Source organism: Leucopleurus acutus (assembly GCF_964270905.1).
Source record: "Leucopleurus acutus genome assembly, chromosome: 17".
NCBI lineage: Eukaryota > Metazoa > Chordata > Mammalia > Artiodactyla > Delphinidae > Leucopleurus > Leucopleurus acutus.
In genome coordinates, this window is record NC_139159.1 from 68,917,960 (window position 1) to 68,933,683 (window position 15,724).

At 45.5% G+C, this 15,724-nt stretch overlaps 1 protein-coding gene across 1 annotated transcript in view; it reads left to right on the plus strand.

Annotated features, from left to right (window-relative positions):
- FER1L6 (fer-1 like family member 6) overlaps positions 1-15,724 on the plus strand; it is a gene marked incomplete at both ends in the record, with an annotated part of 145,669 nt that overhangs the window by 60,592 nt on the left and 69,353 nt on the right. Inside the window, 4 exons of the mRNA XM_082858894.1 lie at positions 199-289; positions 3,895-4,014; positions 5,501-5,653; positions 13,233-13,410. Coding sequence (XP_082715020.1) covers positions 199-289; positions 3,895-4,014; positions 5,501-5,653; positions 13,233-13,410 — 542 coding nt within the window. The remainder of the gene's footprint in view (positions 1-198; positions 290-3,894; positions 4,015-5,500; positions 5,654-13,232; positions 13,411-15,724) is intronic.

Below are 15,724 nucleotides of genomic sequence, written 5' to 3' on the forward strand. Positions count from 1 at the left end.
GAGGCCTGGCACTATTTCCCATTCGCATTTTGTCTCATAGAAAAGTTAGTGCCTTACGGCTTAATCCAAAATGAAAAATCTTGGTTCTGTGGCTTCATCAACTTTCCTGTTGTATTGCAGAAAGTATACTTGCAAATCTCTGGAATTATATAAATGAATTTTCACTAAGTAGGTTTCAAAATTGTTATTCTCTTATAGTGCGTTTATCTCTGAAGTGGAAAAGGAACCCAAGATGTTGAACCAAACCAATTTAGATAAGAAACGACTTACGCTCTGTTGGCAGGAGCTGGTATGTGAAAATCTATTTATACTTTTGCAAAGAACTAAAACGTGTGCTTTAAAAATAAACCTCATGGATGAAGCATAGGTCATAGAGCACATGAGGATAAAGTTCTACAGTTGTGTGATATAGAAGAATGGGAAGGGAATAAATAGATGAGTGAGTTGGGGAGGAACTAGCATTTACTGAATGTTTACAAGAATGAGCTAGAAGCCCACCAGCCCTATGTTCTATTCTGAGGTAGGACTTGTTCATTTTCTTGACGTTTGTATTTTGTCAAAGGCTGTGGACTCTCACTTAACCTTCTGCCTCCTAAGCTGAGAGACAAAAAGACATAACTCAACTACGTCTCCTTGGTGTCCTCCCATTATGAATTGTGTGAAAAGCTGTGGGCACTACCTGAGGGCAGGGCAGTGGCTGGCACCTCTCTGTCCCCTGGAGACCCTGCACAGTACTGAGTGCCTTAGAGATGTTCGGTCGCTATTGAATGAGTGACGACTGAGAAACGCCAGACCAAGTCAGACCCTGATTATCTCTCCTGGAAACTTCAGTTCCAGCAATGGCACCAAGGGACGTCTTGTTTGAGGCCATGATAATTCTGCAAAATAAAATTACTCAGTGTTTGGCCAGGGACATTTTTAAAGATGTGAATGAGGCCCACAGAGGTTAAATGATTTTATTTAAGGGTCACAGCTGGTTAATCATACGCCAGAGACTAAAGCCCGAGTCTCTGAACACTTGACTCATCCTGCTTTCCAGAACAATAAATGAAGTTTTGTGTCCTCCTCTACTCCAGGGAGGCCAGATTCCCACCGTATGTAAGATCTGCTTCCTACTGAATGTCTTCCTCAGCACCTCTGACTGTCTCTGCGGTGCCCGTCCTCCACAGATAGCCCGCACAGCTCTCTCGTTTCCTGTGTCCGACAGTCCTTGTCCTGAACAAGCCCAAGACTTCCGCGCTTTGCAGTGGCCCAGCTCTCTCTCCGCATTTCCAGCCCCTGGGTGGACACGTCCACTGCTTGCCTCATAGCACCTCTGACTCAGTGTATCCCACTCAGCCCATCATCTGCCCACCGAAGCTTGTTCCCTGTCCTGTATTTGTACCACCAGCCTCACTTGTTGCTCTAATCAGAAGCTTAAGAATCAACTTTGAATCCTGTACCTCAGCGGTCCCCAACCTTTTTGGCACCAGGGACCACTTTCGTGGACAGGATTTTTCCACAGATGGGGGCGGGAGGGGGGGCAGTGGGAGTGGTTCAGGCGGTAATGGGAGCGACGGGGAAAGGCAGATGCAGCTTCACTCGTTCGCCTGCCGCCCACCTCCTGCTGTGTGGCCCGGTGCCTAACAGGCCGCGGACCGCTACCGGTCTACAGCCCGGGGGTTGGGGACCCCTGCTATACCTCACACTAAACGGTCATTTTGACCCCAGGCCAGGTTGAGGCCCCGGTCCTTAAAGACTCTGGCACTCACTCCATTCTTCATCCCCAGGACCACTGCCTAACCCGAGTGCTTTAGCGTCTCTGGCCAGGGCTATCACAGTCATCTTCCCCTAGTCCACCTTCCATACCACAGCCAGAATGGTCTCCAAAACACAAATCTGCTTAGATCTCTCTTGATTAAAAAAACCACTGGAGGGCTTCCCTGGTGGCTCAGTGGTTAAGAATCCGCCTGCCAATGCAGGAGACACGGGTTTGAGCCCTTATCAGGGAAGATCCCACATGTCGCGGAGCAATTAAGCCCGTGCGCCACAACTACTGAAGCCCGCGCACCTAGAGCCCGTGCTCTGCAGCGAGAAGCCCACGCACCGCAACGAAGAGTAGCCCCCGCTCACTGCAACTAGAGAAAGCCTGCGCGCAGCAACAAAGACCCAACACAGCCATAAATAAATAAATTTATTAAAAACCAAAGATTGGAGTCTCCCAGTTGTTCATAAGATAAAGGCCAAATTCCTCTGTGCACGATATACAGGGCTGTTCGCCGTCTTGTCCCAGCCTGGTCTCCCAGCCTTGTCTCTCGTTGCTCCCTTCCCATGTATCCATGTGCCAACGATTCTGAACCCCCACCGATTACGTGCCTTCATATGTAATTGTTCCTTCCAACTGGACTGTACTTTTTCTTCTTGTCATCTGATGAATTCAGTGCATTTTTTGCTCAGCACAAATATCATATTATCCATAAAACCTGGCTTTGGCCCCTCTGGTCCCATGATGCATTACACATTTTAGTTATTTGCATATGTTGCTTTCACCTCACCAACTGTCAAAGTCTCAAGGAAAGGAAGCTTGAGTCCTCCTCTTGTCCCAGGCCTTGGCTCCTGGGATAGTACCTGGTGCATAGCAGGTATTCTGGTCCTCTAATCAGAGGGCTTCTTCGGTGCCAGGCCCTGTGCTGGGTGCTGGAGACACAAGGCTGTCAGTACTTGGTGCTTGTTCTTGAGGAATTTATTGACTGGTCTGTTCATTTCACAAACATTTATTTAACACCCACTATGTGCCAGGAACTCCACCAGACTCTCAGTATTCAAGGTAAGAACAAGACCGAGGGGCCCCCTGTCCTTGCAAAGTTAACATTTGAGTGGGGAAGACAGACGATAGATAACAAAAAGTAAATAAAAACGATTACAGGTTATGATTATGAAGGGCATTTTTTTTTTTTAATGAAGGACATTTTAAAAGGCCATGGTGATTGGGAAAATGTGGGAGAATATATGACAGTGGTATCATGGCAGTGGAGGCCTGAGGAGAAACCAGCCATGCAGAGTCTAGGGAGAACATGTGGTCAAGAGGAACCTTAAGCATCCCAGTCTTGAGGAGGGAGCTGGACGTGTTTTAGGACCTCCTGAGGACCAGTGTGCCTGAGGCCCAGTGAGTGAAGCACTCCAAGATGAAGCAGCCAGTGGGCAGGACCCACTCATGCAGGGCCTTAGAAATCACTGCAAAGTGTTTGGTTTTTTTTTTTCCCTGAGAACATGAATGCAGGCTGAATGAATGAATCAAAATAAACACTTTTAGATGTTCCAACCACACACACAGATCTCCCTGGTGCCTCTCTCCAATGATGCCAACTTGGTCTGGAAGCATCTACTGTGCCTCCGGGGAGAGGTGGTGAGAGCAGTGATGAAGGACATGGCCTCTGGACTCAGCAGGGGGTCAAGTCCAGCTCTGCCTCTCCGTAGCTGCATGACTCTATTTCCTCTGCTGTAAAATGGGAATGATAGTACCTACCCCGTAAGGTCGCTGTGAGGAGTCCTAAGGGTTAATACAGCAGATATAACATTGCCCCGTGCAGAGTAAGAGTTCAATCTATTTTAGCTGTTGTTGTTGTCAGTATCAGGAAGCCTAGATTCAGGTCTTGACTAAAGAGCTATGGGACCTGTGACAAACCTCTGGCTTCTCTGGGCCTCAGCTTCTCGTCTGTCAAATGAAGCTGAGATAATATTCACTGTCCCCATAGTCCTACCCCATAGCAGCGTGCCCCATAGCAGAGCCTGAAACAGCCCTCATGAGTGTCTCAGCATGGAACTTACAAGCACTTTCAGGAATCTCCAGCAACAGGACTGTGCTCGCTAACCAGATTTCTAGAAAGATCTACACCGACTCTTGTTTTGTTTTAGGAGGCCATAGCCAAGGAGGCCAAGGGGCTCACTCAGCAGCAGAAGAAGAAGTTATCTCTTGATGAAATGATCCAGGCGGCCCAAAACTTTGTGGAAAAAATCCGCTTTCTTGTGGATGAGGTAATCAACTATAAAGGCAAAGGTCATTTGGAAGATGAGACCGAATATCTTTCCAGTGGGGCTTGACTGTTTGATAAGAATGAAAGATGAGCAGTGTTTTCTCTCAAGCCCTGCTGAGCTGACCAGGTACCATTCGCTTGAAGGGTGAAGGAGGGGGTTTTAAATTAAGCCAAACATGTACGGCTTTATTGATTTTTTCACGAAGCCTGAGTATTCAGCCGAAATAAAAAGCACATTCCTAAATAATAATAATAATAAAGCACACTCCTTAATAGGATCAAGAAGAGTCAAAATAAACATGGGATCTTTGATAGGTTTTTAACTGCAAGCAAATTGAAACTCATGTCCAGTAAAAGTTAAAACAGCTTCTCATTTTAAAGTTAATTGTAAGCAATATCTTCTGGTGACTACTAGAATGATCTAAAAAAAGTCCTCGTATTTGCTTCTGTCAAATACTAGGTTTTGTGGCGGAAGTTTTCAGGGAGAGGTACAGATTTACTGCTTCTGTTGTCCTTGAAAGCTTTTTTTCCTGTTGCAAATTCGTCATTCCCTGGAGGCATAACAAGCCGTGAGATAGTCACTTTGGAATGCAGGAATTTTAATAAGCACCCAGAAGGTTCAAACTAGGTCTGTGACTGACTGACCGTGTGGCCAGAAAACCTCCACAAGGATGTCTCTGTTTCCACGTCAAGAGAGAAGGGATGCCTTCTTAGGGTACCAATTACACTAGAGGATTATGGGGTTAGAAAAAGTATCTGCTTCCAGTCCGAGAATGTCAAAGCCTAGTTTATGACAATATGCCTCCCTTTTGTTTTGGAAGCTATACTGGCTCAGCAATGTGCATTTCAAACACTCACAACATAATGGGCCTCTTGGCAGGGAATTCTGCAATTCTTATCTTGATTAGCTCAACTTTAAAGTCTAATTTTCTGTGCAATTGAGTGCGGTTTCTCCTGAATAAACACCTATAATGGAGCGAAAATACTTAGCAATTATATTTTAGGTATAAAATCCCTTGTAAAATTGTTTTTCCTTCCTTCAGAGCGGATGGAAAGACATCCAAAGACATTCATGGATTTTTGTTTTTGGTGTTTCATTTGAATGTTCTGGAAATGTTACTTGGCTCTTAGGAGGTCCAATGCTGGAAGCCAAATCATGATTACAGGATTGCAAAGAAAAAATCCATGGGAAGGTGGAGCACACGTTTGTTCTGCAGATGGAGAAAAATAGGCCACCAGAGATGCCAAGTCACGGGTCGACTTGCATATTGTCAAAGCACGATAAGCAGTTTGGCGTATGGGGCTTCCGTGACCTAAGACTTTCTCAAAGAAGCCACGCTTAACTTGCTCGGTTGCACAGGTGTTTCAGTACCCAGAAAGTTTAAGTCACAGAACTTGTGCAGAAGGGGTGCTGGTGCAGGATAGGAGAACCCTGGGGGTGCTGTGTAAACACCCACCTCTCAGATCCATCCCCTCCTTCTCCACAGCCACAGCACACCATCCCTGACATCCTCATCTGGATGCTGAGCAACAGCAGGAGGGTGGCATATGCCCGCATCGCCGCCAAGGACTTGCTCTATTCCCCCATCAGGAAGCAGATGGGTCAACACTGCGGGAAGATCAAAACTCACTTCCTCAAAGTAAGTCTGTACTATTTTTTTTTTTTTCTGATCAGACTCTTTTTATTGTCTTTTTTATGAATGGGTCCCAGATGGCAAGGGAAGAGCTGGCTCCTGGCTGCTAGGCCAATTTCTCAGGGAGCCCCATGCATCATTGCTGAGAGGGAAGAGACTCCTCCCTGCTCCTCTCTGCTCAGCCCTCATTCACCAAGGGGAGGGGCTCTTGCTCAGGTTCCGGCCCAGGGACACGCCCTTCCCCATGGAATTTCTGGTATTTCATCAAAGGTCACAGTCTGTACTATTTTTGACTCAAGGATGGGAACCTCTGTTTTTCCTGGGTTGCACGGCATTCCTAGTGTGTGTCCAGATCTGTGACTTGACGCTAAGACTTTCAAAAGTCTGAGGACAACTAGAACATCTTGCCCCCTCTTGATTCAAGGAGACCATCCTGGGGCTGAATATTTTCCAATAACTATGTCACCAGAGACATATAAGGTGTTTTTTTAAAAATCTAGTGCAGATATCTTAAGGTTATTTTAATTTTTACTTCTTTGATTACTAAGAAGAATGAACATTTTTTTCTATTAGTTTCCTCTCTACTTTTCTCTTGAGTAATTTATCTGTGGCATCATTTTACATGCGTTCATCTATATTTTAAAAATAGACTTCAAAGAAAATTACAAGAGGAGAGGTTGCTCTTCCACAGAACTGCTAGTTCAGGATTCCTGGCGGCTTTACACTGTAAAGATATGATAGTCTTTTCATCTTGGGTCCCTGCACCATTCATGAACACAGGCTCATAGGCACAATCTCTGGATAGATCCTACTGTCTTTAAATCAAGATTTGAGCCTTTCCTGGAGACCCTGGGTATTTTACCTCTACTACAAAGACATTTCTATCCCAGGAGAGAATTTGAGCAAACATGGAGAAAGACTGGTCCAAAAGCTTAACACTCACCAATGGCTGGCAACAAGAGTGTGTGATTTGACTGATTAACTTTCCCAACTCACAGTGGGCTGTCCTGCCAATCTGAGTTCTGATTATTTGCTACAACATAATTATTCTTCCACTACCTTAGAAGGAGGATGAGAAGGCTCAAAACCATGCCATGTGAAGAATAGGTGAGGAGATGACAATGTTTAACTAGAAGAGAGATTTGACAGCATGATAGAGATTTTGTGTTCGTAGGGCTTCCACGTGGATGGTGGGATGATTGTGTGTGTGTGTGCGCGCGCACGTGTGTGTTTCCAGAGGCTAGAACTGGGCCCCACGAGAGACATTACAGGGAAATAGTTCCCTAAATGGAGGTCCACAATGTGTTCTTTCTCCCCTTGGTATGAATATGACAGTGGGCAGCTAGATTAGACAGCCTCCAAGCGCATCCGATGGCTAGAGTCTACTGTTGATGTGATTGTTATGGGGGGCAGACAGAAGAGGCATTACAGGGTACTGGTTTAATACTTGAGCTTTGAAATAAGGTGAATCTGGGTTGGAATTTGTATTCGTTTACTAGGGCTGTTGTAACAAAATGCTACCGTGTGGCTTAAACCACAGAAGTTTATTACCTCCCAGTTTTGAAGGCTGGAAAGCTGACACAAAGGGATTGGCAGGGCCGTGCTCCCTCTGAAGGTGCTGGGGAAGCATCTCTTCTAGCTCCTGGTAGCTCCTTGGCTTGTGGGAGCATAACTCCAATCTTTATATCATGTTCTCCCTGTGTGCACGTCTCTTTTCCTATGATGTCCTTTTTATAAGAATCCTACTCCAGATTGAGCTCATGTTAACTCTGTCTGTAATGACCCTATTTCCAAATAAGGTCATATTCTAAGGTACTAGAGGTTGGGACTTCAACATATGCATTTGAGGGGAATACAATTTTACCTCTTAGTGGATTCCAGGGCTAATATTTAGGAGCTGTATGACTTGGGGAATGTTACGTAACATCTCTGTGTCTCCTGTTCTTCATCCTTCAAATAGGGATGTGATGTTGAGGATTAAGTGGATAACTGCACGTAAAAGAACACAGAGTGTACGTCTGCCGGGGTCATCACGCAATAAATGTTGGCATTCAAACAAATGGAAATCCAACATCTAGGGGACATTTCTGGCATTGTGCGCCCCCTTCACATCCAGGGAAGTGTTTGTGGTTCTGTATGTTAGATGCTATGGAAAACCCTGAATGAACTTTTTGGCCAACCCAATATTTTCTGTCATATGTACAAAAGGATTTTTAAACCCACCTCTGTAAAACTGTAACTGAAAAAGAAAAACTCACCCTAGTTACTCACCACAAATATTTCTTCAGCTTTCTCATTCCAAGGAATTCTGGGGTTGAAAGAAACACCTGTCTTAAAAATAGCAAATCATTTCAGAAAGCCCTGTGCTAAAAATAAGAGAAAACCAGCATAAAGTTATTCCTTCCTAAATATTTTGATGTATCCCAGAATTATTTAAAATTAGAACGGAGAACAACTGTCAACTAAAGCCAGAGTATAGACCTAACTGGGAATTCAGGACCTTTGCCCTGTGGCCTTGGCTTACTTCTTTATCTGGATTTTCCTTTTGTCATTGGGATTGCTTTGGGTGATAGCTTTGTAGATGTTGAACATGTTGTTGGATTGTCCTGACATGATGAAACATCTTGATAAGATGAAAACTATTTTCATTCCAGTTCTGATTGTTACCCCTGCTTTTTTTTTTTTTTTTTTTTCCCCATATCTCTTCCCTCTTGCGTCTCCCTCCCTCCCACCCTCCCTATCCCACCCCTCCAGGCGGTCACAAAGCACCGAGCTGATCTCCCTGTGCTCTGCGGCTGCTTCCCACTAGCTATCTACCTTACGTTTGTTACCCCTGCTTTTAACTCCCTCCCGGCACTCCCTTTAGGCCCTGTTTCTCTTCACTGAATTGGTGAATCTGAAAAAAGCAAGAGCTGCTTCAGGGAGACAAAGGATTCACTCACCTGCTGCTCACTCCGGTTTCTTAACGGGGAATTAGAAAGTGCAGTGAGGCAAAGCACAGATTGTAAATCTCTCAGATCTCTAGATTTCTTTCCAGAGTCGCCTCAAAGTTTGTTGCACAGAACAGCTGTCCTTTGAGTGGCACCATAAACACCCCGTGTTCAAACACGTTTAGAGGCTGCCGTTGTATCCCCCTCTTGGAGTTTCACAGTGCCCGTCACCCAGTGGAAAAGTCAACGTCCTGCAGTCAGGAATCATCTTTTATGACCCATGCTTGTCAACCTTATTCATCTAGAATAGCTATTTACAAATTTTAGGAAACTGCTATGCCTAGGGGGCCCAGGTTGAGGGAATATTAATTAATCTAAAGGAAACAAAACTGCCTCACCTGAAGTCACATGGCTAGGTAATAGTAAATCTGGAACGGCAATCAGGTTTTCATGGTCCCTGTTCCAGGATCTTTCTTTCTCTCTAATCTAAATATATTCATAATGTTACTAAAAATGCTGCAACAGAATTTGCTGAGCTCAGCCTAATCCACCATCCAGAAAAGCAGAATTCTCCCCCTTCAGTCTCAGAAAAGGACGTTCATTCTAAAAGGAAACTCTTCCTGTGGGAGATGGATGCAGCGGCCCAATCTTCTTTTTTCTCTTGAAAAGAGAAAAAAGTGCTCTCAGTGCTGAGTCCGCCACTCCTCAGTCTCGTTTCCACCTCTATCCTGGCTTCTGCTCCACAGCCCTGAGTCCAGACTCTTCCTCTCAGGCCTCCAGGTTTCCATCCAGCTTTCCCTAGGATGCAGCAGAAAGTGGTAGCTGCAGACACCCTTCCAGGTCCTGCCTCAAAGTGAAGTCTCTACAAGGCAAACACACCTTTCTCACACTAATATTGATGGACCAACTTCAACACAGTTTGTGTGAATGACCATCTTTCTCTCCTTTTTCTGACTGGCCAAGATTTCCCTTCTTTTGTAAGACAGCTGGCATTTCACCAGGACCCCGGAGGGGAGGTGGGTGGGTTACAGGAGAGGCTAAGACTTTAGCGTTCTGTCTCGTGCAGTTTTTACACATTGGTGATCATACTTTTTTGACGCAATTTTGCATTCTTTAATTTTTTTTTTTTTTCTCTCTCTCTCTCTCTCTTTCCCTCCCTGCCCTGCCATGCTATTCTTAAAAGGAAAGAAGTTGCTCTGGTTGGTCAGGCTTCAGGAGCACATGAGAGAAAGGGGAGAGCGGGGAAGGGGAAGGCAGGGAAGATAGCTGAGGCTGGAAATGCACGTGAAGTGAAACGTGGGTTGTTGTTTCTGCGAGCACCTAGGAAGGTGCTCAGTGATGGTGCGTGAGTTCCAACTTGGATTCCTAAGTGAGAGACTGCATTGTCTTGCAAACAATTTCAAGGTGTGTATTTTTAAAAAGATGTATAAACGGCAAACTTTAGGCATGCAGCCATGGTCCTTGTATAACGTTTTCACAAGATGTTAGCTGAGTTTTGGGTTCTAGCCATGAATTCACATATACAGGTTGTTTTCATAGCAGTAGAGATGAAGGACGTTTTGTGTTTTTGTTTTACTTTAAGAAGCAAAGGATATTGGACCTGCTTGGGGGCAACACAGCATAGTTAAGAGTCTTGCTACTCAAACACTTAAAACTGTGGTCCATAGACCAGCAGGATAAGCACCAACAGGGAGAAATCTCAAATCCTACCCCACACCCGCTGAGTCAGAATTTATATTTAAACCAGATGCCCCAGCAGTTCACATGCACGGGTACACGTACCAGTGTATGAGGAGCTTGGGCCAAGAGGATGGGCTCTGGAGCCAGGTAGAGCAGCGTTGAGTCTTGGCTCTATCCCTGCCTGGCTTTGTGACATTGGACAATTGTCTTAACCTCTCTGAACCTCCACTTCTTCATCTTTAAAATACACATAATGAAAGAATTTATTTTACAGTCGTCATGAAGATGAATGATAACCTACTGCTTGTTAATAGTGTGTAAGTAATAGGCCGTTCTGTATGTAGGGAGGAACATTAGACCAGGGCCTGGGACAATGTAAGTGCTCAGCACATGTAAAATATTATTATTAGAAAAAGAAATAAATAATTCAACAAATATTTTCCGAGTGCTTCCTGAGTGCCAAGTACTATTTTAGGCACTGGGGACGTCACTGTGATATGACAGTCAAAAATCCTGCCTTTGTGAATTGATGTCCTCGGGATGTATACAGATGGCAGAGGGATTGCTTTTATTACAACAAAATAACCTTAGGCTCTCAATAGCTATTTGTTTGATTGAACAAGTGCTCAATGCATTTTAGCTATTTTCATTATTATTGTGGAAGTGATGAATTGAGGGTGTTTTGTCTTATTATAATTTTTAAAATGATGAGTTGCAGACTGGTTGTCTTTACTAACAGCAAAATGACCTTAGTTGTTTCTTTTTTTAAAATTTTTTGGAAGTATCACTTTTTTTTTTTTTTTGGCTGCATCGGGTCTTCGTTGCTGCGCGTGGGCTTTCTCTAGTTGTGGCGAGCTGGGGCTACTCTTCGTTGAGGTGCGTGGGCTTATCATTGCGGAGGTTTCTCTTGTTGTGGTGCACAGGCTCTAGGCATGCAGGCTTCAGTAGTTGTGGCACGTGGGCTCAGTAGTTGTGGCTCACGGGCTTAGTTGCTCCGCAGCATGTGGGATCTTCCTGGACCAGGGCTTGAACCCGTGTCCCTGCATTGTCAGGCGGATTCTTAACCACTGAACCAGCAGGAAAGCCCCCTTAGTTGTTTTGTTTTGTTTTGTTTTGTTTTTGCGTTACGCGGGCCTCTCACTGTTGTGGCCTCTCCCGCTGCAGAGCACAGGCTCCGGACGCGCAGGCTCAGCGGCCATGGCTCACAGGCCCAGCCGCTCCGCGGCATGTGGGATCTTCCCGGACCGGGGCACGAACCCGTGTCCCCTGCATCAGCAGGCGGACTCTCAACCACTGCGCCACCAGGGAAGCCCCCCCCCCTTAGTTGTTTTTTTAAAGCTGAATAAATAATGGCATCCTATTCCCTAAAGAATAAAATCTAAACTCCTCTGTATACTCAGCAGGATTCTGCAGCCTCATCTGTGTCATTCTCTGTTCCAGCTTTTTCTCTGCTGAAAGCTCTTAGCAAATCTGTCCCTGGCACCAAGTAAGCGCTCACTAAACGTCAGCCCTAATCACCACAGTTAGCTCCTGCCTCTGTATCTCTGTTCAGGCACTTCCCTCCTCCTGGGATGCCTTCTCTACGAGTCCAACTCCAAAGTACTTATTAAAGCCTACTGGAACATGTGAGTATTAAAGAAAGGATGGATATACCTGCTTCTCCTCTGGTCCTGTGGCATCTTCTCTCTTACACTTGACCTTGCATTTGAGTAAGTGAATGCAAGTCGGCCTCCCTGTCTAGATGTGAGGTCTTGGAAGGGAAGCCCAGGACTGTGTCGCAGTCATTGTGAGGCCCTTCTGGCCCCACCCCCTCAGCAAGGTCTGGTGGCACTTGGTAGTAGCTGCTGAACTGAGTTGCTCACAATCCTCTTGGGGAACTCACAGAGCAAGACAGGAAGGCAGGCCAAGAACCAGGCACAGTTTGGGGTTCTGGGGCTTTCCACGGGTGCCTGGGAAATTGTCAGAGCAAGTGGTAGCCTCTCCCAGTGGGATTTTGTGATTCTCCATGGAAAAGAAGTGGTGCAGAAGAAAGGGGAATTGTGCATTGATGGGAAATCCTAGGAAACACTAAGAAGAGGCACTTAGAAGAGTCGACGAAATCTGGAGAGGTGGCCACTTCCCGAGCGAAAGCCTTGCCAGAAATCCTGCACCCAGACAAGTCTGGGGCCTGAGGTTCCTTAGATGGGGGTGAGGAGTCCCCTAATCCTGGTGACGGGGAAATAAAGGAGCCGCTCTGCATTGAGTTGTGCCCTTCACATGTTGAGAACGCACACACCCACACACCACACACACACTACTGCACACATAAACACAAATTCAAACAAACATAAATATAAATACAAATCCGAGTACATTCAAAGGAGGGAAAGCAGGGTAGCAAGGGAATTTGAAACCACACTGCATGAGGGAGGGGTGAAGGGATGAGAGGTGTCTAGCAGGAAGAAACAACGTGGTAGGGCAGGTAGATGCCCTGAAGCCCACGGGGGCCTGACCTATGGAAGAAGAATTCGAGTTCTCCTGAGCAAAGCAAAGAGGCAGAGGCTGTGGTTGGAACTCAAGGCAATTGGAAGTTCTGGGAAGGGGGATTTCAACTCAGTGTGGGGAGAAGCAGGCTGTGAGCGTTCAGAGTCCAGAGCCCACATCTGGTATCATCTCCCCTGGTTCAAGTCCTGGCTCCGTCACTTAAAAACTGAGTGATCTTAGGAACTTATTTAGCCTCTCTGAGCCTGAGTTTTCTCATCTATAAAATGGGTAATAACCATACCTACCTGTTAGGTTTAAATGATCACACAGGGCCTGTTTGAGCTTCAGTCCCCATTAAACCTGGATCCTCCTCTAAAACTGTGCATCGTGGCAACTGGGGTCATTGGTCTCATTTTAATAGGAGCCCCAGGGAAGGACCTCTTTTCTCAGAGAGTGAGGCCCACAATGGCTTCTACTAATGAGGGGGTCTCTTCCTTGTAACCTTTCCCCAGCTTCCTGGAAAACAGCCGGCTGGTTGGTCGATGCAAGCAAAAATTGACGTGTACATGTGGCTGGGCTCCACCAGACACTCTAGTGCCATTTTGAACAACTTACCAGCAGGCTATGAAGCAGAAATGTCCTCCGAAGGGGCTGGCATCAGTAAACCCCCAGCTAACCTGCTCTACCAAGGTATGATGCCCACTGGGCCAAGAGGGTCATAAGATGTGTCTGGTGGGCTTCTGAGGGGTGGCATTCATGAGCTGTTTGCACATTATTTTAGGATCAACTTATTTGCCTCTTTTAATACAGTTTCTAAGTTTTCTTTCTGACCTTCCAATGTCCCATCTAAAGAATAAAGTGAAGTTATTAAACATCTGGAATAAATATTTATATTTTTCTGTTAATGGAGAGAATGCAATATGAGCTTCTTTGTTAGCAGACTATATAGATTGAGTTTGCATTTAAAGCAAATGATGTCTTTTTGGGGGCTTCCCTGGTGGTGCAGTGGTTAAGAATCCGCCTGCCAATGCAGGGGACACGGGTTCGATCCCTGGTCCGGGAGGATCCCACATGCCGCAGAGCAACTAAGCCCGTGCGCCACAACTATTGAGCCTGTGCTCCAGAGCCCACGAGCCACAACTACTTAGCCCACGTGTTACAATTACTGAAGCCCGTGTGCCTCGAGCCTGTGCTCTGCAAGAAGAGAAGCCACCACGATGAGAAGCCCACGCACTGCAACAGAGAGTAGCCCCTGCTCGCCACAACTAGAGAAAGCCCGCATGCAGCAACGAAGACCCAATGCAGCCAAAAATAAATACAATTTAAAAAATAATAAAGCAAAAGATGTCTTTTAAAGAGACATCAGTAAGTTCTTGTGCTCATAGGACCTGTGGAATTAAAGCAGATTTCCTTTTACATGGCATTGGGGTTTTGACCCATGAACAGCAGCCATTTACATTTCGCAGTAATGACTCAGTAGAAACTGGTATCATTGGGGTCACTCATGTTTCTCTAGCTTGGTTCTTGGGTTGGCTACTTTTAGCAGTTCAGCATGGTTTATGTAATCCTCTCTTCTACGTAGGTATTTGCTATGAGTGCCATCATATTTACATTTCCATATAATTTTGAACTTTATTCTAAGCATTAATGCCTTACAGTGCATTTTGCTTTCTGTTTCCAAATTGCTTCAATTTGCATGATCCTTGCTGCTGAATTCAGATAGGGTAGAACAGTTTTACCTTCACTTCAACTGAAGTTGAGTTTTGAATTGAGCCAGTGTCTGAAACACTGGAGGACTGTCTACAAATCCAGGTTTCCCGTGTTGCACAAGGCTCCTCTGATGTTGACTGAACTTGACTGCCAGTGGAACCTAAATGGCTCAATACTGAAAGACAGAGTTCTAGAGATATTTATCCAATGGTTCAGCTCGTGGTTTCCATGCCCAGTATCAATGCGTAAGAACAAGGAAAACTCAGCTCTGTCTCTTTGAAAAATGCACAGCCCCTACCATATGCCAAGCATTGTGCCATACACTTTACACATAGGATTCGATTTATTTCTCACCCCAACCTTGGGCGGTTTCTTCATTCTACGGGTGGAGAAAGGATGTATTGGAAGTGTTTAGAAATTGCCCAAGATCACACAGCTAGTAAATGATGGAACAAACTGTCTCCACACTCTTCTTTATTTCCACTGCTTTCCATCCTGTCTTTAGAGTTTTCATCTTTGGGTGAAAACACCCACATCAAGTTACCTTTTTATTTCTATAGACACTATCTCTAGAGACCCAAGGTACCTGGACATATTTGCTGTCCCAGCTACTAACGATTCAGAGGAGAGGAAAGGCTTTTTCTAAAGCTTTCTGACCCCCTGCAGCATGTTCTTTTCATGGAATGACCTACTAAACTTGCTCGGCTGTGCCCTGACATTAATGGCTTTGGCTGCCTTCCACACCTCCTGGAGAATTTGCTTCCTGCGTTCATTTTATGCTTCAGAACATATCCATTCAACCAATAATTAGTTTGCACCTGCATATGGAAGGTACGGTGGGAAAACTAGTGGGGAATGAGGAGTGGTGGGAGAGGTGATCCTGGCCCTCCAATGGGGGCAATCAGACGTGTCTCTAATAACCACACGTGGAAAGTGAGCCGCAGCACAGAGATGGGCCAACGTATGGGAGCAAAGAGGAAGCTGGCTTTACTAGTCTAAGGAACAGAGCTGGTAAGACTCAAGGTTTCAGAAAAACAAAAACCTAGACCAAGTCAATGGCGACCCCTGGAGGTGTGCAGTGTCCTGCCTATGTGGTTGTATTGGGAGCGCTGCTAAAATTCTGGGGTGACTCACTTCAGGGACAGCTTGTGGATGATCTCAGGGAATGAGCTATTCCCAAGTTCACTCCCAGCTGAGAAATTTGCCCACTTATGTAGTGTGTTAAGGAACGCTTAGAGAGCGTGGGCTCTCTTGACATACCCTGGTCAGGAAATTCCTCAGTCCTCTGCTGAAT